Source organism: Hakea prostrata, chromosome 10, assembly GCF_041222555.1.
Source record: "Hakea prostrata isolate BN-2017 chromosome 10, UWA_Hpros_2, whole genome shotgun sequence".
Lineage (NCBI taxonomy): Eukaryota > Viridiplantae > Streptophyta > Magnoliopsida > Proteales > Proteaceae > Hakea > Hakea prostrata.
In genome coordinates this window covers 24002180-24024024 of record NC_142609.1, presented here as the reverse complement: position 1 = coordinate 24024024, position 21845 = coordinate 24002180, and the positions used below count along the sequence as shown (strand labels likewise).

The 21845-nt window shown below is 42.6% G+C and overlaps 1 protein-coding gene across 1 annotated transcript; it reads right to left on the bottom strand.

The window, feature by feature from the left end:
- Window positions 1–6825: 6825 nt before the first annotated feature.
- LOC149002326 (cytochrome P450 71A1-like) lies at window positions 6826–21281 on the bottom strand. The gene is made up of 4 exons (XM_089137280.1): window positions 20320–21281; window positions 20058–20142; window positions 15966–15971; window positions 6826–7424 (listed from the first exon to the last, which is right to left on the bottom strand). Exons 1-4 carry the CDS (start codon window positions 21229–21231, stop codon window positions 6913–6915), a joined length of 1515 nt encoding a protein of 504 aa, XP_088993406.1. The 5' UTR covers window positions 21232–21281; the 3' UTR covers window positions 6826–6912.
- Window positions 21282–21845: the final 564 nt, after the last annotated feature.

Sequence of the window (21845 nt, the reverse complement as noted above, 5' to 3'; positions counted from 1 at the left end):
AGGCAGAAAAAAGACCTGAAAATCTCAGGCAGAAAAAGACCAAAATCTTAGGCAGAAAAAGACCTAGGCAAAAAAGACCTAAGATTCTTAGGAAGACCCTACGAATCTTAAGGCACAAAAGACCTAAGATATTACTTAGGCAGAAAAAGACCTACACTCAATAGGCAATAAAAGACCTAACATTCCTTAGGCACGAATACTTCAAAAAGACATGCCAAGTTATCATGCTTGGGAGGTAGGGGTTATGGACGAACAGTTGTTGACGAACACCTATTTAGTCCATGACCGAACAAACCTTACTATACCGAACAGCATGGCTTGGAATGATACAAATGCATGACACGAACGAGCACATATATACCGAACAAGGGTATTCCCCCGACCAAGTAAACTTCGTACAAAGGAGGGAAATGTGCCAAAAATGGTATTATACCGAACAAGTATACTTGGTACAAAAAGAGGAAAATATCATTGACAAACAAAAATTTACATAGGCAAAATAACCTATGATAAATTATCTATTACAAACTTATCATTGTGAACAACATCAACAAAAAGATTGCCTAAAACAAAAAAAAAATTGTTACTCGGCTACTACATCATCAGAAGCTGTTAGGTCAGTAGGATCGGTCGGATCGGAGGTCGTCAAGGGCTCGGGCAGATCAGTGGTCGTCAAAGGGCCGGCTTCATCCTCCTCAGGGGCCGGTTCCTAGTCGGAGTCCAAAAAATCCTGTATGCTCACCTTCTTCAGCAAAGGAAAAGCTTTCTTACCAACCGCCCAAGATGGTCGAGAAAGCTTAAGCTCATCGAAGATGCTCGGGTCGATATATTTCTGTAATGGTTCAAGATCGACCTCTGGATAATTTTCAACGATCTTGGTAAAAGCATCCCTCCGACCATATTTAAATCCCGGGGCTGCAACTTTGGAGACAAACCCTATGAAACCTTTAATACGGACCCATCTCTGAATCACTCCCCGACGTAATTCCTCGGAAAGATTCTCGAAGGAGACCAGGCATGCTCGAGCAAGTTTATCAGTTAAATCCCGTATATATTGATCCTTCTCTTGCTCGACCTTTGTAAAGGCAACATCTTTGTCCTCCAAAGACTTCTGCAAGCCAGCAACCTCACGCTCAAGAGCTAAGACTCGTTCCTCGGCAGACAATGCCCGAGCATCTGAGGTTGCCTTCTCATCCTTCAAAGTGACATTTTCACCGATCACAGTCTCCAGTCGACCACTCAAATCCTTAACTTTATCATTAAGCTTATATATGGTGGACTCATCTCTCCAAGCAGTCTCAGATTTCCTCCCCAAGCTTGGGTCAAGGCACAAAGTAACCTACCCAAGGAGAACAAAAAATCATAAAATGATAAAGGAGGACTGTGCAGGAAATTCTATCTCATACGACAAACACACACCTGGTCATTATGTCTTGAGTTCGGGTGGGTCCAATTTTCTGAAGAAACTGTTGATCGGTTGGAAGCAAAACTGACGGCAACCAAGCCTTGGCAACTTCAGTCCCATCATCTTTGTTATTTAAAACATAAGATCCCGCCTTGAGTGGTTCGGAAGAAGGAGTACTAGTAGCTTGGGTACTCGGGAGATCTTCGGGAGGGGCGGAAGGAGAGGCATCCCCACCCGAACCAACCAAAAATGAGGATGGAACTTTCTTCTTGTTCGGCCGAGCAAGCTCGTCGGACACATCAGCAGATCTTTTTGGGCCAGATACAACTTGTTTCTTTCTTTCAGAACAGACATGATCAGACTTGGCAGGGATCCGTGCTTCTGCCTCCTCCATATCTTCATCAGCTGCCCGAGAACAGTTTGCCCGATTAAGCATCACTGGGAAGACATAAAAAAGTTATTCCCGATCAGAATAAGATAGATATAAAATGAATATCTACACCAACAAACAAGGGTACATACCAGGAAGGAATCCCCAATGACATAGTACATTGGGGTATTCCGGACAATGGTCGTGAACGGAAACATGTTCTTATCCTCGGTAGGAAGCCGAAGAATCTTCTCCCTGGCACTTTGCTCGGCTCCGGAAAGGGTAGGGATGTCATTGGAACCTGTAGTCGGTCCATGAACCCAGAAAATGGGAAAGGAAGGTTTTGATGGCGGCCGAACAAAAAAGAATTTGGGATGCCAACCTTTCGTGTTGGAAGGTAGAGTCCCTATCCCGACGAAGTTACCTTCCCAACCACACTGGGAGAAGGTACGCTTGGAAAGGTAAAACCAACCATCTTGCTCCTGCTTCTTCGCCACGAAGAAATGAAGAAATAAAGCTAGGGATGGTCGAACCACCTACCTTTTGGCAAAAAACCTAAAAGCAAATAAAATTGCGCCAACTATTCGGCACAAACATACCCGGACACATTTTAAAATGTACCATTACACCTATAAACAAGGGGTGTACGGGAAGACGAAAACCACTCTTCAAAGCGTCCTCATAAAGGGCAAACTCGCCCGGGGAAGGGGAGTTGGCACGTGCATATCTGGTAGGGAGACGAATCCTATGATCTGAAGGAATTTCATATTTTACTCGAAGAAACTCTAGTCGCTCTTTTGTCATTTGGGAGGGTATGAAGTCGGGACCAGACGAATAAGGGTCATAATCTATGTGGTCGGGAGTCAACTCCTTGATTTGTTCTAACTTATACTCTTCGAGGGTTAGACTGTCTTTCCACCGTTGCCGCTCAGCCTTAAAAAGAGCTCGAGCACTTTTACCAACTACAGAAGGACGGGACTCTATTGCCTCTTCACCATCCCGGCTAAGTTTTTCTCGACCAAGAGATTCCTCAGGCACCTCTTCGGACCTATCACCAAGACTATGTTCAGGATCTACTGAGTGTTCGGGGATTTCAGAAGAAGAAGGACCCTCATCTAAGTCTCTCCTGTGTATTAAAGTTGTAGAACCCCTCTTCACTATTACCATTACTCTTTAAAATGGGAATATAAAGAAAAAAGGGGAAGAAAAACGTACACAAAGACAGAAAAACAAAAGGAAATATATAAGCTTTTCTTTTTTGAAGGAAGAATACTGCCATTACAACTACTATCAACAGAAAAGAAAAAAGAAAAAAGAGATGCAGAAGACTTACTCATTTGAAGCTTTCCTGAAGAAAAGAAGAAGAAACGAAAGTTGTAAACTCTTCCACAAGGGGACAAACAGACATCGTTTTTTCAAACAATCGCAAGAGGAAGACTTCGTTTTTGAAAAAACTTGCAAGAGGGAAAATTTGCAAAACACAGAGGAAGAAATGAGGAAGGAGACGACGATCACCTTTATATATTGAAAAAAGATTCCAATCCAAAGGCCTTCTGAATCCCTTAAAAGAACGATGAGGATTAAACCATCCAAATATCCCCATCCAACGAGCGACGAGCATCACGTGGACGGTAGGACATCAACAGTCTCTTCATCATCCTGCGAGCATTTAATACGACGCGACAGCAATGACACGTGTCAAAACACGCACACTTTTTGAAGAATGTGCTTCGGCTTCCGCGCAAAAATGACGACTACTTATGAGTGGGACGTTACAGATTTCGATAAAGAGTGTGTTGATCGGTTCGACCATGCATCCTGTAAATTGAAAAAATACTCCCTTGAACCGAGCACAAAGTTCTCGACCACAAGGGACTGGGGGGCTTATGTTAATGACTAAAATGGTCATTCTATATCTCCTGGTCTGAACCAGCAGTTGCACGATCCGACCAGGTTCGATACTTAGTAGAGTTCGACCAGGCGGTTCATGGTAGGACCGCCCAGAGTGATAAACAACATCCACCTAACAGGATAAGAAACCTCACAAGGGTAGAGTCCTACCGACCAACAACCATAGAGGAGTTCCAGTTAGGTAAAAGAACTCTCCCAAAGAGTTATTCTCCTATGGTAACTCTCATTAGAGTCATATTCCGAATATAACTCTACTAACTTACATTATATAAAGACCTCAGGTAAACACTATGAGGTAGGTATTCATACTTTGTGTGATCAATTACTTGAGTTCTCCATTGAGTAGTTGAGATCATAATATTGGTACTGACTTGTTCTTCGGAGACGTACCTCAACCCCCCAAGGTCGAGCTCGTATCTTGCAGGTTCGTGATAGGGAAGGACGAGCGAGATTCCATATCAACAGTTACGTTAACATTATCTTATCTTCTAGAAATTTGGATTCTTTTGATACAGTTTCCACTGATTTATTGACTTTTGGATTCGTTGGGGCGGACATATAGAGGGGCCAATTTAAAAATAATGTTAATTCTCTTATTTTTCATAATTTTCTCAATTTTTTCTCTTCCTACATGTGAAATGTTACTATTTGCCCCCCCCCCCATATTGAGAACAATTTTTAAAGGTAAAATAATGGGCATAAATGTCATTCCAAATTATCTTCTCTTTCTATAAACGTGGGTTAAGGAAATTTTTGAAAAAAAAATCTTATTTGGTATTCAAAATTTTATTCCTAATTAGAAACTAACTTCTCAATCCCTATTTATTCTCTCATCTCTTCTCTCTCTTCTCTCTCTTCTCTCTCTTCTCTCTCATCTTTTCTTCCTAATTATTCTCTTCTCTTTCTATAAAAGTGGGTTAAGGAAATTAAAAAAAAAAAAGAATCTTATTATGTATTCAAAATTTCATTCCTAATTAGAAACTAACTTCTCAATCTCTATTTATTCTCTCCTCTCTTCTCTCTCTTCTCTCTCTTCTCTCTCTTCTCTCTCATCTTTTCTTCCTAATTATTCTCTTCTCTTTCTATAAAAGTGGGTTAAGGAACTTTAAAAAAAAAAAAGAATCTTATTATGTATTCAAAATTTCATTCCTAATTAAAAACTAACTCCTTAATCCCTATTTTTTTTTCTCTCTCATCTCCTTTCTCCTTCTTTTCTTCCTATTTATTCTCTTCCCTTTCTATATGCGTGGGTTAACAAAATTTGGAAAACAATATACTCTACAATTGTGTACTCTTTCTCAATTCATTTATCTTTCTCTTTTTCTCCTTTTTTTATTTTTTATTATTCTTTGTATATGATTTTATATTCTATGTTTATTTATTTCTTACTGCCTGTAGTTAGAATTGAGGATATACTCTATGATTTTATATTCAAAATTTATTGATGACGAGATTGGTATTGAGGATATAATCTTGAGATTCTAGCTCAGATTAAAACCATGGCTTTCGATAAGACTAGAACGATTACAAGAGGAGAATTTGTAGTTAAAGATTTCAGAACTCTCTCATGATGTTAGCCTCAACAGATTTACTGGTACAGTCCAATCTCCTTCATTGCGACCAAAATAAGTTTCTTCTTTTTTCCACTCTTTATATAAATCTATTGGATGTTTTGAACTTTGAAGGATTTCAAGCATTGAGAGTAAATCAAGTCACCCAATGGCAGCTGTTCTTGTTGACTATGCAAGGTCTAATTCCATTCAACCAAAACCAGAAAATGTCATAGAATTTGAAAATTTTCCAGGAGAAGGGATATTTGGAGAAATTGATGGGAAAATCATTTTTGTTGGGAACAAAAAAATTGCAAGGAGAGCTGGTAGTGAGACAGGTAAGAACATCGATCCACTCTTGTTTTTAATTTTTAAAATTTCAAGCAAATCATATATGCACTCCTTAAGTTTACAAACTATAACATTTGTAACATTCAAATTTGCAAACTATTATGTTTGTAACATTCAAGTTGATTATAATATGTCCAGCTATGGAAATTTCCAGTTCCAGTAGGAGAATGTGATACCATTAATGGAGGGGCAACACAGTTGGATATATTTACTTACATTGATGAGAGCTACTGATGTTATGATTGCTGGAAAGATCGCAGTTGTGGCAGGGTATGGAGATGTCGGCAAGGGATGTGCTTCCGCTCTCAAGCAGGCTGGTGCACGTGTCACTGTGACTGAGATTGACCCCATCTGTGCCCTTCAAGCTTTGATGGAAGGCTTCAATGTCCTGACCCTTGAAGATGTGCTTTTAGAAGTTGACATCTTCGTTACCACTATACTGGGCACAGGGATATACTCTATGATTTTATATCAAGCTCTAGATATTTTATAAATCACGTGCCCAGTATTTGGGATTAGCCTTATGTATAACCGCATAACTACGTGCCCAAATGCAGCTGAAAGTTATGATTACCTTGTTTTGTGGAATACGTTTTATACTACTATTATAAAAGCATGTACTTTACCTTTTTTTTACAATTTTTTTTTTTGTCTTTTTTCTTTTCAAATTTATAGTTGCTTTAATTTTTTTCTTTCAATTTTTCCCCCATATATCACTACGTGCATTTGCACGTATGTTTTTTACTAGTATATATATATTAGATTTCGTCTTAGGTTTGAATTTTCATCCCTCTAACCTTTCCCTTATTCAGGTCCCTTATGCCAATGGACTATAATACTTGTGATTAGTTTGATTATAATAATTTTTTTTTTCTAAAATCACTAAGGCTGCGTTTGTTTGCAAGAGTGAGGTGGAAAAAAAACATGTGGGCTCCGTGTATAGTGGGTGAGGGAGAAGAAAAAGAAATAAAAGGATTTTGTGGAAAAGTGATAGTGGTGTGTCCCACTTTTTATTATTTTAAATTTTTCTACAAAATCCCATCAAATTTGTGAGTTTTAAAATGGCTTGAGGTGAGAAAGTTGGGCTGCTACATCACCAAACAAGTTTCCTTGATTCAAAAGAATCTACATTTTTTTCAAGAATTTTCCCACCTCACTTTTATTCCAGCAAACAAATGCAGCCAAAATCAAGCCATATTGATGCAAAAAGGAGAATTAAGGAAATTGAATTTTATTTAGATCACAACATGTAAACAGGAAGAAAAAAAAAAGCGTAAATATTCTTCACCATTGCAATAAGATCACTATAAAAGACTCTCAATATTTTAAGAGAAGTATTGTTTGGGAAGAAGGTAGAGAGGATTCTTTTTATGAACTGTAAGTCCAAATTCTTCAGACATATCTATGTCCTCACCAACTGGCAACTCCCAGTTGAACCAATACAAAAGATTAGCAAGAAGCAATTCAGAATTAGCCAAACCAAACCAAACTGTAGGGCAAATCCTTCTCCCAGCACCAAAAGGAAGGTATTTATAATCTTGGCCTTGGACATCTACTGGATTGTCTATGAATCTTTCTGGAATGAACTCCTCTGGGTTCTCCCAGATTTTAGGATCCATTTGAATTGCACATGCATTTATAATAACTCTTGTTTTAGAAGGGATGAAATAACCTTTTATTTTAACATCTTCACTTGATTCTCTTGGCAGCAACAATGGAACTGGATGGTGGAGCCTGATAATCTCCTTAACAACACACTTCAAATAATCCATTTTAAGAATATCTTCTTCTTCAATATTGGATTTACTTCCCACAACACTTCTTATCTCTTCTTGAGCTTTTCTCATTGATGCGACCAAAATCTGCTCAGCCCTTGGATCTCCACGTGATGTCCTGCAAAACGAAAGCGTCAGATGTGGCCTGACCGTGGGGTCGGGAGTCCACCTCCGAAGGCTAAGTCAGTTGATGAACTTAATCACAAATGGCTCTGCTAGAAGCACAGAGCTAATGAATGAAGAAACGGGAAAGGTGATCTAGATAGCAGAACGCTGATAGTTTAGGTCTATCAGTATGTATCTGAACCTGAGTCTCAGATAGTATTCTTATTGATCGATTGATCCCCCCTCACCTTGTATGGTAGTGAGGTTTATATAGAGTGTACCTTCGAATCTCCTTCATTGGATGCACTTGAGCCTTCTTCGGGTAGTCGTTGGATCTCATCAGTTAGATCCGTTGAGCGATAGACTTCTACTAGTTTGTGCTAGTAGAGGACTCCTGAGATAACCGTTAGGTTATGCGATAGTTATCCCTTTGATAATGATTATCCGCAGCCGTCAGTTTGAGTCTGCCATCATCAGGGTGATTACCCTAATCCATAAGTAAGATTAGGGCACGCTTACAGCTGAATAAGCTTTCTTCTTCAGCAAGCCATCTTCCGGATCCGGTTCGCTCGGGAGCGATTCGGTTTTCTCCGTCTCGACCGGGGTCGAGGGTCGGACCAGGTATGAACCGGGTCTGATCATAAACTCTCTATATCACGAGCCCCCCAGACCAAGCGTTTGGTCGATCCCGAGGGCTTGGTTTTTAACTGGGTTCGTCGTCAGGTGATGATCTCTGCGTGCTTCATTAAATGTCATATCACATTAATGCGGTGGTCACTTTTCCTCGAGCGTTGTGAGTGTAAGGCCACATATCTCGTTGCAGTTGATCTGTCGTGGCTCACGTCATCCAAGCGACGGTTTCCGAACGCCTATTTCGGATTCGTGAGTTCAAACTTTCAAAACGTCTTTCAATCTTGATCGTTGATTTTGAATCAATCTCGATCGTTCAGATTCCCGAACACTCGTGCGGGAGTTTTAAAAGCGGTTCGTTGTCTTCGTAGGTTTCATTCTTCCCGTCTGGAATTTGAACCTTTGTTGTCCGCTTCGCGCCTTCCTCGCTCTCCAGCTTCCGTCTCACCGAATCGGTAAGTTTACTTGGTCTTTTCTTTTTGTAGTTTACTGAAACGAGTAATGGCGGACGATAGGGCTTCTTTAGTACCCCATGTTGGTGATAGCAGTGATGCTTTTGCTTCTCCTGCTCCGGAACAGTCGGATAGTGATAACAAAACCCTAACCGTCCTCTGGCAAGAGTTCGCTGAAGTTTCTCAAAAAGGTTTTGAAAGAAAAACCGAAACTTCTCCTGACCTTCTCGAGTCTGGATCTTCCAAGATTGTCGAGTCTTCTAGGCAGGCTCAAACCTCCGGGTCCAATGGTGGACCTGGCTCTGTTCCTTCCATTTACAATGGAAAAACCCTTCTTTCAGCTGTCCAAGATTTTGATCTTCCTTCCTCATATCAGGTTAGGGCTCCCCATCCTGATGAGAGGGTTGATTCATCCCTTTCGGGTGAATTTTCTCTGTATATAGATGCACTGGAAAGCGGGGTTCGCTTTCCCTTTTTTAATCCTTTGTTCTCCGCAATTTTGAATCACTGGAACATTTGTCCCGGAATGCTTCTCCCCAATAGCTGGCGTCTCATCGTCGGCTTCGTGGGTTTGTGTTTTGAGCTTGGCATTACGCCATCTCTTTCTCTTTTTGTACATTTTCATGTTCTTTCTATCTCCCATCCTCCCGGATGGGTCTTTCTTTCCAAACGCAATAAGGCTGAACTTGATTGGAGGGGCAGCATCCTTGTCAAAGGAACTTGCCCTTCTAACCACAAAAGATGGCGCGAACGATATTTTTTTTGTCGAGCGCCTCCATCTGATCTTAACTTCCCAACCACCTGGAGGAGGTTTACTTCTTCGTCCGAGAGTAACCGGGGCCTTCCCTTATCCAGAGAAGACGAGGCGGCCATCAGGAAGATCAAATCCATTCCGTGGTATCAAGAGATACATGGATATGAAGTGGAGTATAACTCCATCCTTCAGTACTGGGGCTTGGCTCATTGTGAGCTTCTAACCGTCATCCTTTGATTTGACTGAAGTGATATGTTTTGAATTCTGATTCTTGTCCTTCTTCTTTGCAGTGCCTCCCAGAACGAACCCTGAAAGCCTGCGGGTGAAGGCCGCTAGGGCCGTTGTGACAGCCGAACAACGATCGCCCAGGGTCTTGACCGTAGATCAAGAGGCTTCTCTTCCCTCTCTCGACCCCTCTTATAGGGGTATCAGGAATATCAGGCCTGTAGCTGATGCTTCGGGTAAAGGGAAGAAACCAATGGTGGAAAGGGCTAATGTCTCTTCCTCCGCCCGAACCAAGAGGAGGCATGACACAATTGATGCTCCCTCAAATAAAAAATCCAAAGCTTCGACGGATGGTGAGGAGGTCTTCATCCCCCAGTGGACCCTGAAGATGACCGACAGGGTCACTCGGGATCCTGAGAAAGCTGCAGAATGGAGCTCCCTCAGTCTTGCTCCTTCTGATCGCCAGGAGTTCGAAGCCCTGGATGATACCTCCCTTGTTAGTCAATCTACAAGGTACCGATCTTCTTGATTACTTACTTTTTCATAATTTCTTATGACTTCTTCTGATATCTTCCGTCTTCCCAGGAATGCTGTGTTGAGCTTTTATCAACACATGGAAGCATTGAGTCGGGTTGGTCGCACCAGCTCCTTGCCGCAAACTTGTGAAGAGAAATTGGCCAAGGCCAATTCGCAGAATAGACCAGCTGACTGCAGCTACCGTGGAGCTGCAGAAAAAGCATGAGGAAGAAGTGATCTCCCTCAAGGAAGCCCTTGAAGCTTCGAGAATTCGTGTCTCTGCTGCCGAGCGCTAGGCCAAGAAGCAAAAGGCAGCTGCCACGTTGTTTGGTGACAGCCTTGAAATCAAAAGTAGGGAGCTCGAAGAACATCTGAAGTTGGTGATCCCTAGCAAGCCTGAGCATATAAAGCCAGAGCTTCGGAAGGAGTGCATTTGGAAATACCTGAACAGCGTACCTTTCTCCGAGTTGCTAGGTTTCTACAACATTCAAGCTTATCGCATGGGGTAGAACGACGTTTGGGAGCAGATCCTTGGAACGATCCCTAACTTCGACACTGCTCCTTTTCGTGAGGTATGCCACCAAGAGGTCTTCGGGAAAGTTGGTATGGATCTCCCGGACTGGGCTCAGGGAGAAGATGATCCTTTTCCAGCTGACCCTCAATATGAGGCATATCTGAATGATGAGCCGGCACTTCCAGAGGAGAAATCACAAGCCGAGTCTCAAGTTGTTGTTGTAGAGGATTCAGCCGATGCCACACTTGAGGAAGGCTCTTCTCATGGTCCTGAGAAAAGTCCTCCCGACCAGGGTCCCTCGGGCAACAATGAAGAAAAGGCTTAGGGAGTTGTTCTTTTGTACAGATGTACCCTCAATTTAATGAATAGACATTTCTTTTGTTATGTTGGCCTCAAAATTTCCCCGTCTCCTGCCGAAATCTTGCCTTGAATATCAAAGTATGATAAAACTTATCACTTAACTTTTCATTCCTCGCCGATTAATAATCTTGTAGAAATATTGTGAAGATGCGTTTCAGGAAGATGCATTAATCTTCCCCACAACTTCATTTGTTGCAAAGTCCGCACGTTTCCCTTCTGCGAAGTTCAAACGTTTTCCTGCTTTTGTATACCATTCACTGTTTCCAATGAATCGGAAATACATCCATTATTTTAATGGCAGTGCGACGATTGGAGTTATCTCTGCATCAGGTGCTCGCTTCCACATGTTTCCATGTGGCATCCCTTCGACCGTTGATCTTGCTTTTTGCGGATTTCGAAGCATCATTTCGATCTGGGTCGTCGGTTATCCTTAGCCTTCAACCATCGTCTTATACCTTAGGCTATTTAAAGCCTTCGTGGGTACTCTCCATCTATCCTGACTTCTGCAAGATAGATTTGCTAAAGTGCCAAAGCAACCTTTCGTCCTTCGGCCTGCTTCCGTATTCCTCGTACTCCAACAACAGCTCTATCCAGTTCTGAACAAGTGAGTTTTTTTTTTTTTTTTTGATTACTCATCTCTTTCCCCACTTCCCCCCTGAGTAAACTGCACAGTAGTTATACTTGGGGTTTAGTTTGTTGGTTTGTTAGAAGCTGAGAAAACTAGGGTTTTCCCATTGTTGCTGTCGTTTATATCTGTACTGATACGGCTGGTTTTTTTGTTGTTTTGCATAGTGGCTCCCAAAATCAACCCGAACTTCATTAGAGCGAAATCTTGCAAGAAAAGCGTTCCGTCGGTGGTGGTTGGGGCCAGTGCGGTGGTTTCAGCTAGTGAATCCTCCAAGCGTAAGGCGACTGCTAGCGGTGAATCTTCAAGTCAGATTCCTGTAGCTTCTATTGATTTGATGCCGTCCCTGCGCCTCCTTTGCCCGAAGTGATCGCTCGTCTCTCCCAGGAAGATCTTGATCACTCCGTTGCCGATGGTGCTGCCGGCGCTCCTGCTGGTGAGCCTGTTGGTGAACCTGTTGGTACACCCCCGAAGGAGACTCTTCGGGCATCTGAGGCAACTATGTTGGCGTCTGATGAAGGTGTGGTCCCAGCAGGTGCTGCTCCTATTTCTAACTCTAGTGCTTGTTTGGCATCCTCCTCCTCTCCTTCGAGTTGGAGGATTTTGCCACTAGGAAGCGCCGTCGGGTGACAAGTGATGAAGCTCATCCTTTGCTTGGTGTAGTTCATCCTTCTCATCCTTCGCCTGAATTAGTGTCAAACGAGTTTGACAGAGCGTTGGAATGGTGTACTGCTGCTCGAATGACTTCTAAAAGCGCAGTTCTTTCCAAACTTCCAGATGAAGTCTTTACGAAGTCACTGGTGATGTAAGTCTTTCTTCATTATCCTCCGATTTTGAAAAATTACTTTTTCTCGCTCCTCGTTAACTCGGAAGTTGTTTGCAGGAGTCTTGTTGGTAACTTCCACAACCAAGTGGAAGGAGTGCAGCTAGACTCGCCGGGACTGGATGACGGGAGGACCGCCTTTGGTCGGACTTGGATGATGCCAGGAGAAGATCCGCGACCGGAGCCAGTTGGAAAGTCGGGAGCCAAAGGATCTGAAACGTTACCCGAAAGGCAAGCTGTCGTTCCTTTGCCCGAATCCCTTTCAACTGATGTTCGCAGAGCCTGCGTCTTCAAGTATATACACAGTAAACCCTTTGTTGATATGCTGAATGCTTATAACTTGCAGGCGTACCGGGATGGTGAGAACGAAGTATAGGAATCAATATTAAGGAAAGATCCTCATTTTGATACGACTCCCTACAGTGCTGTTTGCCATCCTGAAGTATTTATCGACCTGGGTATTCCTCTTCCCGACTGGACCAAGGATAAGATTGATCCTCCACCTTCCGATCCAGATATTATGCAATATCTGAAAGATTCTCCTGTTTATTCTCCGCTAGAAGAAGTCAATTATGACGAGCTTGTACTGAATGCGAGTTTGGTCAAGGAACATTCTTCGTCTGGACAAGCTGGGCAAAGAGTATGAAATTGCGGAGGATTTTATGTATACCGAAATATTTTTGTAATCCTCATTTCTTCTCTTCTTTTCCTTGTATCCACACCAATGGTTGACTCATATGTTTGTTCTAGCAAAGTCGCGTCGATCTTGTGTAACTTGTTAACAGTCACCTGTAATGACTTTCTTCTTTTGATCGAAGATTGTATCCAGCTCTTGTAATTGTCTTGATACTGGCCCCTTTGGATCTTTTGAAGAAATAAGAAATTACTTTATCTTGAACTTTGCTAGCCACTTGAATCGCCGTTTTATTAGGTCTTAGTTGTCTGAAACAATGCCTTTACTTAAGGATTTCCGGAGAAATACAATAAGTCTGAGAAGGAACTCACTCGGGTTTTAAACCGATGCCTTATACTTAAGGATTTCCGGAGAAATACAATAAGTCTGAGAAGGAACTCACTCGGGTTTCAAACCGACGCCTTGCAAAAGGAACTCACTCGGATTTTCATCCGATGCCCCGACTTAAGAAAGTTCGAAAAATTTCCGTAAGTGTTGAAGTGTTGAAGAACCCATTCGAATTTTCATCCGATGCCTTATAGTTGGATCTTGTTCTTGAATGTGGTGTATGATGCCCTCCAATCAAAAGATAGTTTGTTGAAAGCCAAAAATTGCATTGATTGAGTTGAAAATGATTACATCGCGAACAAAATTGAAATCATCCTCAAGGATAAAACTTTTTGAGATGTCTTGCATTCCACGAACGATCCAACTCTTTCGGGAATCGATGTTCTTCAGCTCTGTAAGCTCTCGAACCGACCGGTTTCACAACCATATAAGGTCCTTCCGGGAAGGGTCCAACTTTCTTTGGTGACGCGGGTCGGAAGCTAGGGTGTTTCTCAACACCAGATCTCCGGCTAAGTACCGACGATTCTTCACTCGAGTATTATAATGAGACGCTATCCTTCTTTGATAATGTTGAGTTCGTGCTATTGCCTTTGCCCGAACTTCGTCTAACAAATCAAGACTATCAAGCAGTCCTTGTTTATTTGCTTTTTCCTCGAACTCACGATCCCGTAATGTCCCCGCCATTATCTCCACTAGTGCCAATGCTTCGGATCCATATGCCAACCTGAATGGAGTTTCTCCTGTAGGTGTTCGAACCGTAGTTCTATAAGCCCACAATACATTGTGTAGTTCTTCGACCCAAGAAGCTTTGTCAGCTTCGAGTCTTCTCTTTATTCCTTCCAGTAGCGTTCGGTTAGTAACCTCTACCTGGCCATTGCTTTGGGGGTATGCCACTGAGGACATACGATGCTCGATCATATATGTTCCAAAGAATTGCTCAAATTGTGGACAGTCGAACTGAGTTCCATGGTCAGTGATAATAATCTTTGGAATCCCAAAGCGATATATGATTGATTCAAGCACAAATTTCTCCACTTTTTTCTCAGTAATTTTCGCCAGTGCACTGGCTTCTACCCATTTTGTGAAGTAATCAATTGCTACTATCAAATATTCCCGTCCGCCTGATGCCTTGGTGAATTTGCCCATGATATCAATTCCCCACATTGCAAAGGGAATGGGATTTAGAATTGAAGTCATAGTTTCCGCCGGGCGCTCCGACATCTTGTAGCATGAATTTGACAAGTTACTACATCGACGAACGTAGTCCATAGCAGCTTCTTGGATCTTAGGCCAATATAACCCAAGTTTTAGAATTTTGTGGGCCAGGGCTCGGCCACTCATGTGAGCTCCACAAATTCCTTCATGAACTTCAGCCAAAGCTGATTTTGCTCCTTCGGGGCCTATACATCTCATAAGGGGTCCAGCATAAGATCTTTTGTATAGTCTCCCATTCTGAATGACAAATCTAGCTGATCGAATCTTGATCAACCTTGCCTCTACTGGATCCTCGGGTAATTTGTCATCCCTTAGATATTCGATTATTGGATCCATCCAGCAACGTTCTGCTTCAACATAAGAAATTTCTTTCTCATGATAACTTGGAAAAGTTATCTCTTCAATGTAGACCGAAGGGTCTAGATTCTTTTCCTTGGCATTGGCTAGTCGGGATAGCTCATCTGCCACTGAATTTTCATTCCTCGAAATCTTAGATATCTTCAAATTCCGAAATTGGTTTTGAAATGCCTGCACTATCTCCCGATATTTTTGTAAGCGTGGTTCTTTAATGCCATACTCCCCCTGGACTTGGTTGACTATAAGCTGAGAGTCACTATAAATAGTAACATCTGCAATAGCTAATGCTTTTGACAACCAAAGTCCTGCTATCAGGGCCTCATATTCCACTTCGTTATTACTTGCATCAAATGCGAATCTCAAAGCATATCGAATAATAAATCCTGCTGGACTTTTTAATAGAATTCCAACGCCTGCTCCATCTTTATTACTCGAACCATCCACATATACCTCCCAAGTGGTTGGTATAATGGGATCCTCAATGGTGGGCTCTACCGGTGCAGTAGTTTCTACTACAAAGTCGGCTAATGCCTGAGCCTTGATTGCAGTTCTGGGCTTAAAGCTCACTTGGAACTCACTGAGCTCAACCGACCAGGATACCATCCTTCCAGACAAATCAGGTTTGTTAAGAACTTTACTAAGAGGAAAAGTTGTAAATACCTCGATTGGATGAGCTCGAAAATATGGCCTTAGCTTCCCGGCGGCCATCATGAGAGCCGAGCTCGCTTCTCAATCTGCGAATATCTCGTCTCCGCATCTAGCAACACGTGGCTTACATAGTAAATCGGCCATTGTTTCTTATCTTTTTCCCGAACAAGTATCGCACCGACCGCCGAAAGGGATGTCGCTAGATATAGCTGTAATATTTCCCCCTTCTCTGGTCTGGACAGGATCGGTGGTTGTCCAAGTGCTTCTTTTAATTCCTCAAAAGCTTTCTGGCACTCTTCAGTCCACTTTGCTTCCTTACTGCCCTTCAGGTCTTTAAGTGCCTTGAAAAAAGGCAAACATTTTTCTCCAGACTTGGAGATAAATCGATTTAAAGCAGCAACTCTCCCTGTCAAACATTGTACATCCCGAATGGTTTTGGGAGCCTCCATATCAATCAGAGCTTGTATTTTGGCAGGATTAGCCTCAATTCCCCTCTGTGATACCATGAAACCCAAAAATTTGCCCGAGGAGACTCCAAAGGCACATTTTTCGGGGTTTAACTTCATTTGATGCTTCCTCAATACTGAGAAAACCTCAGTCAAATCTGCAATGTGATTTGCTTTTGTAAAGCTTTTCACCAGCATATCGTCAACATACGCTTCAACATTTTTTCCTATCAGTTCTTTGAAAATCTTGTTGATGGCCCTCTGATATGTTGCTCCTGCATTTTTCAGGCCAAAAGGCATGACCTTGTAATAATAGCTTTCACGATCAGTCATGAAAGCCGTATACTTCTCATCCTCCTTATTCATAAGGATCCGATTATACCCCGAGTAGGCATCCATGAAACTTAAAGTTTCATATCCTGCAGATCGCATCTATCAAGAGGTCAATCCGAGGCAACGGGTAGCAATCTTTTGGGCAAGCTTTGTTTAGATCTGTGTAGTCTGTACACATCCTCCACTTTTCATTCGTCTTTTTCACCATCACCACGTTGGCCAACCAAGTTGGGCACTCGATTGGTTCTATGAAACCAGAATTCTTAAGTTTTTCAACTTCACTTCAAACGGCTTCATACTTTTTAATAGAGAAATTTCTTCCTTTCTGTATCACTGGTTTCGCCTTAGGGTCTATCCAGAGTTTGTGCTCTGCAATGGTCCGATCGATCCCGTGCATGTCCTCGGCAGACCATGCGAATACATCTTTATTCCGTTGAAGAAATAACTTCAACTCATCTTTAAACTCTTCCAGCTGTTCAGACCCGATATAAGTAATCTTTTTCTCATCTTCGGTACATAGCTGGATTTGCTCCAGTTTCTCCACTGGTTCGGGCCTTTGCATCTCTGTCTCTTCCCGATCATCTCGAACTTCTATGGGGAGGGCAGTAACCTTCCTCGGACCCTCCTTGTCTTTTAAATATGCAACATAACACTGCCGAGAGATCTTCTCGGTCGAGGAGACTTGACCAATTCCCATATCGCCGGGAATTTTATCTTCAGGTGTTTTGTCGAAACAATAGCACCTATCTTGGATAAAGATGGTCGCCCGAGAATCATATTATAGGCTGGTAGTTCTTGAACCACCAAGAAATTGATTCGGACAGTTGTTTCCTTAGGAAACTTCCAATGGATAAATCCAACTGAACCGATCCTTCCGCTACTGCAGATGACCCTGCAAAGCCATATAGGTGGGTAGATGAAGGTTTCATCAAGTCCTGATCCACCTTCAATTTTTGATACACTTCGTAGGAAATTAGGTCAGCTGCAGACCCTGTATCAATCAAAACTCTATGCACTTCCCGCCGTGCAATCTCTACCTTGATGACTATAGCATCATCATGAGGTAAACAAGCGTCTCTTTCGTCTTCTTCACTAAAGGTGATAGAATCTTCACCATTCAGCTTCTTCCGCTTCTGCGCCTCTCCGGCCCCAACAAATTTGGATTTTGTTTTCAGACTCCGGAATGATTCGGGCTGTGGTCCCCCGAAGATGGTAAGGATGGGTGTCCGAGGAGCAGCTTCAATCACCTCCTTGCCTTTTTTCGGGGCCTCTCTTGATTGTTCTGAACTAACCGAACGATCCCTCTTTGGAGCAGCCGCACGTGGCCCACGTGGCTCCTCCCTTCTCCTGCTAACAAAACTGGACAAATGTCCCTGAGATATCAATCTCTCAATATCTGCCTTCAAATGACGGCAGTCATTAGTATAATGACCATAGTCCTTGTGGAATTGGCAATACTTTTCCCGATTCTGCTACTCTCCGGGTTTCAAAAGAATTTTAGGCGGCCACTTTAAAATATTTTTTCTTTTGAGGATATTCAAAATATCAGCCCGAGGAGCATTCAATGGAGTGTACTCACTTCTACCAGGGGATCTTTGGCGCCAAGGCTGGGATTTTCCAACCCGATCACGAACATGCTTCTTTGGCTTCTGCTTCTGCTTCTGCTCAGGAGCCTTTTGTTCCTTATTGGAGACTTTATTATCTCCTTGGCGCGCATCTAGAATCTCCATGACTTCAGCCGCTTTTTGGAATCTCTCGTACCAACTCAAGATAAGTCGTGGGTATATCCCGTAGTAATAACTCCAGGAGTTTCCGATTAGTGAGTCCCGTGAATAGAGCGGTTACGGCTACTTGTTCATCCAAGTTTTCTATCTCCATTGTCACTTTGTTGAATCTTTTCGAAAACTCTCCGATCGATTCGTTCTTTCCTTGTTTGACAAGAAACAAGGTTTCTTTCGTTTTCTTGACCGTATCCCACTCCTGGAATCGCCCTATGAATTGACGCGCCAATTCGTCGAAGTTTACGATCCTTCCAGAGGGGAGGTTAGAAAACCACTTCTGTGCTGCTCCAGTTAAAGATGAACCAAAAACCCTGCATAAAATTTCATTAGAATTACCTGAAACGCCATGGTCGCGTTGGTAATAGCCGATGTGAGCTGTTGGATCTCCGGAGCCATCGAATGTTGAGAAGGTAGGCAAACGGAAGTTATGGGGAAACCGATATCCCGCAATTGGCTCAGCAGAAAGGAGTCTTCCGAATGACCGAGTAAATATCCTCGATTATTCTTCCCTTAGCCAACTGCCCTAACTTCTCATTGATGTTGGCCAATTCTTGACCAATCTTGGTCGGGTGATTTTCAGCAATATGATCACGACCCCGATTAACATGATCATCCCGTGCTACTCAATCATCACGAACAGCCCGTCCTTCACGAACATTCCTCTCATCACGAACTGCTCGATCATCACGAACGGTTCTTCTGACAGTGGGTGAGTGAGTTCTTACCCCTATATCCAACCTTGTATTTGAATCAGTTGTACTCTCTTGCGGTCTGTCGAACTGATCGTCTCGTCTTGGTTGATCATCGATCCTCCGAAGTCCTCGGTCTCCGTCACAGAAATTCTGATCAACATTCGGGTCTTCCGCCATTCTCTGGTCACGTGGCAATGCACGTCTCCCTGAATCGCGTTGATCAAGTTCTTGTGGTAAAACCACTCGTCTGGTGAGCACGCGGAGTGCTTGGCTCACCTCCAAGAGTTGAATCTTTACCTGATTCAATTGATCTTGGATTGTATCAGGAGGAGGATTACGTCCCCCCTAGCCATCATCCACTTCGATAGGATTTTGGCTTTCCGGGGAATATCTGGATTATTCACCCCAGGTATCTGAACACCGGAATTGCGTTGTGCAGCGGCTGCTGCAGCTGCTGATCTAGTCACCATGGCTTTTCAAGTCGTTTCCCACAGACGGCGCCAAATGATGCGTCCAAAATCTGCTCAGCCCTTGGGTCTCCACGTGATGTCTTGCAAAAAGAAAGCGTCAGATGTGGCCCGACCGCTGGGGTCGGGAGTCCACCTCCGAAGGCTAAGTCAGTTGATGAACTTAATCACAAACGGCTCTCGCTAGAAGCACAGAGCTAGTGAATGAAGAAACGGGAAAGGTGATCTAGATAGCAGAACGCTGATAGTTTAGGTCTATCAGTATGTATCTGAACCTGAGTCTCAGATAGTATTCTTATTGATCGATTGATCCCCCCTCACCTTGTATGGTAGTGAGGTTTATATAGAGTGTACCTTCGAATCTCCTTCGTTGGATGCACTTGAGCCTTCTTCGGGTAGTCGTTGGATCTCATCAGTTAGATCCGTTAAGCGATAGACTTCTACTAGTTTGTGCTAGTAGAGGACTCCTGAGATAACCGTTAGGTTATGCGATAGTTATCCCTTTGATAATGATTATCCGCAGCCGTCAGTTTGAGTCTGCCATCATCAGGGTGATTACCCTAATCCATAAGTAAGATTAGGGCACGCTTACAGCTGAATAAGCTTTCTTCTTCAGCAAGCCATCTTCCGGATCCGGTTCGCTCGGGAGCGATTCGGTTTTCTCCGTCTCGACCGGGGTCGAGGGTCGGACCAGGTATGAACCCGGTCTGATCATAAACTCTCTATATCACTCATAATACTTGGATTTCTCACAAGCTCAGCTATTGCCCACTCCACTATAACTGCTGTTGTATCAATTCCGGCAATAAACATGTCCTGCAACAAAGTGAAAAAGAAAGAAATTTTCTTGGGTGAATGAAAATATGTTCAATGAAGATGTTTTCTTAAGAGAGAGAGAGAGAGAGAGAGAGAGAGAGAGAGAGAGAGAGAGAGAGAGAGAGAGAGAGAGAGAGAGAGAGAGAGAGAGAGAGAGAGAGAGAGAGAGAGATTTACCATGATGATTCCTTTGATATTGTTTAGAGTTAGAGAAACACCAAGTGTAGAATCTTTTTGGGCTTCAAGCAGGAGATCCACAAAATCTTTTTCATTGCCTTGGTCATCATCTTTGTTGGAGTTCAGATGATCTTGAATCACTTGATCAAGAACTGTATCCACCTCTTGGAACATTTGATTGACCCTCTTGTCTAACGCGGTGAGTTTGTCAATCCATCCCAACAAAGGGAAGTATTCTCTAACACTGAAAGCTCCAAGAAGGATCTCCGTCTCTTTTGCCAAATGACCAAGCTGAGTGAAGTTATTGTTCTCAGTACCACATGAAACTCTAGTGATTACATTATTTGAGAAACTGGGAATCAAATCACTCATATTAACTGGAACTGTGCCACCATGACACAATACTGATATCTTCTGAATGATCGCAGAAGCTTCTTCCTCTCTAACGAGCTTGAATGATCTTACTCTCTTGGAACTGAATAGCTCGACTGCACAGATCTTTCTCACCTGCTTCCAGTACTCACCATAGGAAGCAAAACCGAGATCACTGCAATCAAAGAAAAGCTTCTTTGTCACAGGTGAAATATATCTATTAGCAAACAGAAGATCATGGGTTTTAGTGATCTCTTTAGCCATGTCCGGTGAAGAAACCACCAAAGTTGGAACACAACCAAAGTGTAAGAGCATGACAGACCCATATTTGTTAGAGAGGGCTGCAAGAGAGCGATGGGGAAGGGTTCCTATCTGATGAAGGTTTCCAATAATAGGAAGCGTTGGGGGCGATGGTGGTAGATTTGATTCTTCCGCTTTCTTCTTCTTCTTGTTCAGCTTGAATAGGAGAAGGAGGGAAAGGATCAAAAGAGAAGGCAACAAGAACAGCTTTTGCTGTTCTATCCATTCTTGTAGAGCCATTATTTGTGATCAATTGAAGAGGAGAATAGGTATCACAAGCTATAAATCAATTTTAGTTTCTGAAGTCTTTTGTTCCATTCAGCTATAGATACAGGAGAAAAGAAAAAAGTAGTACTATCACAATCGGTTCTCACATTGGAGAATTTTTTTTTAATTTCCTATGTTCAGATATGGTCAAAAGATCTTCATCTGCTTGCATTAATAATATCCAAGCAATTTCCCAAAAGATAAGTGATCACGGATTTTGATTTAGTCAAGTTTATGTTCGGCACTTGTGCCTGCTATTTATTGTGTTGTCTACATCTTATCCGATTAAATTCTACAAACTTGTCAAGTCGAGGCATGAACCGACAAATCGTCTCCGCATATTTATATTATTTCGTTAGAAACAAAAAGGTTTTACCCAAAAAAAAAATTCTATATGACATAAGTGGGTTGGTGAGTCCGTAGTCCGGGACTATGCTGACTAGTGTGAAGGATACCGGAAAGGATCGTCCCGGGCGAGGAATGGATGAATCTGGATCTGACATGATATGACTAAGTAGATGACTTGCATTGGGCTAGGCTTCACCTTGACATGCGCCACTACTTAGACCAATGGTGATGTGAGAGAG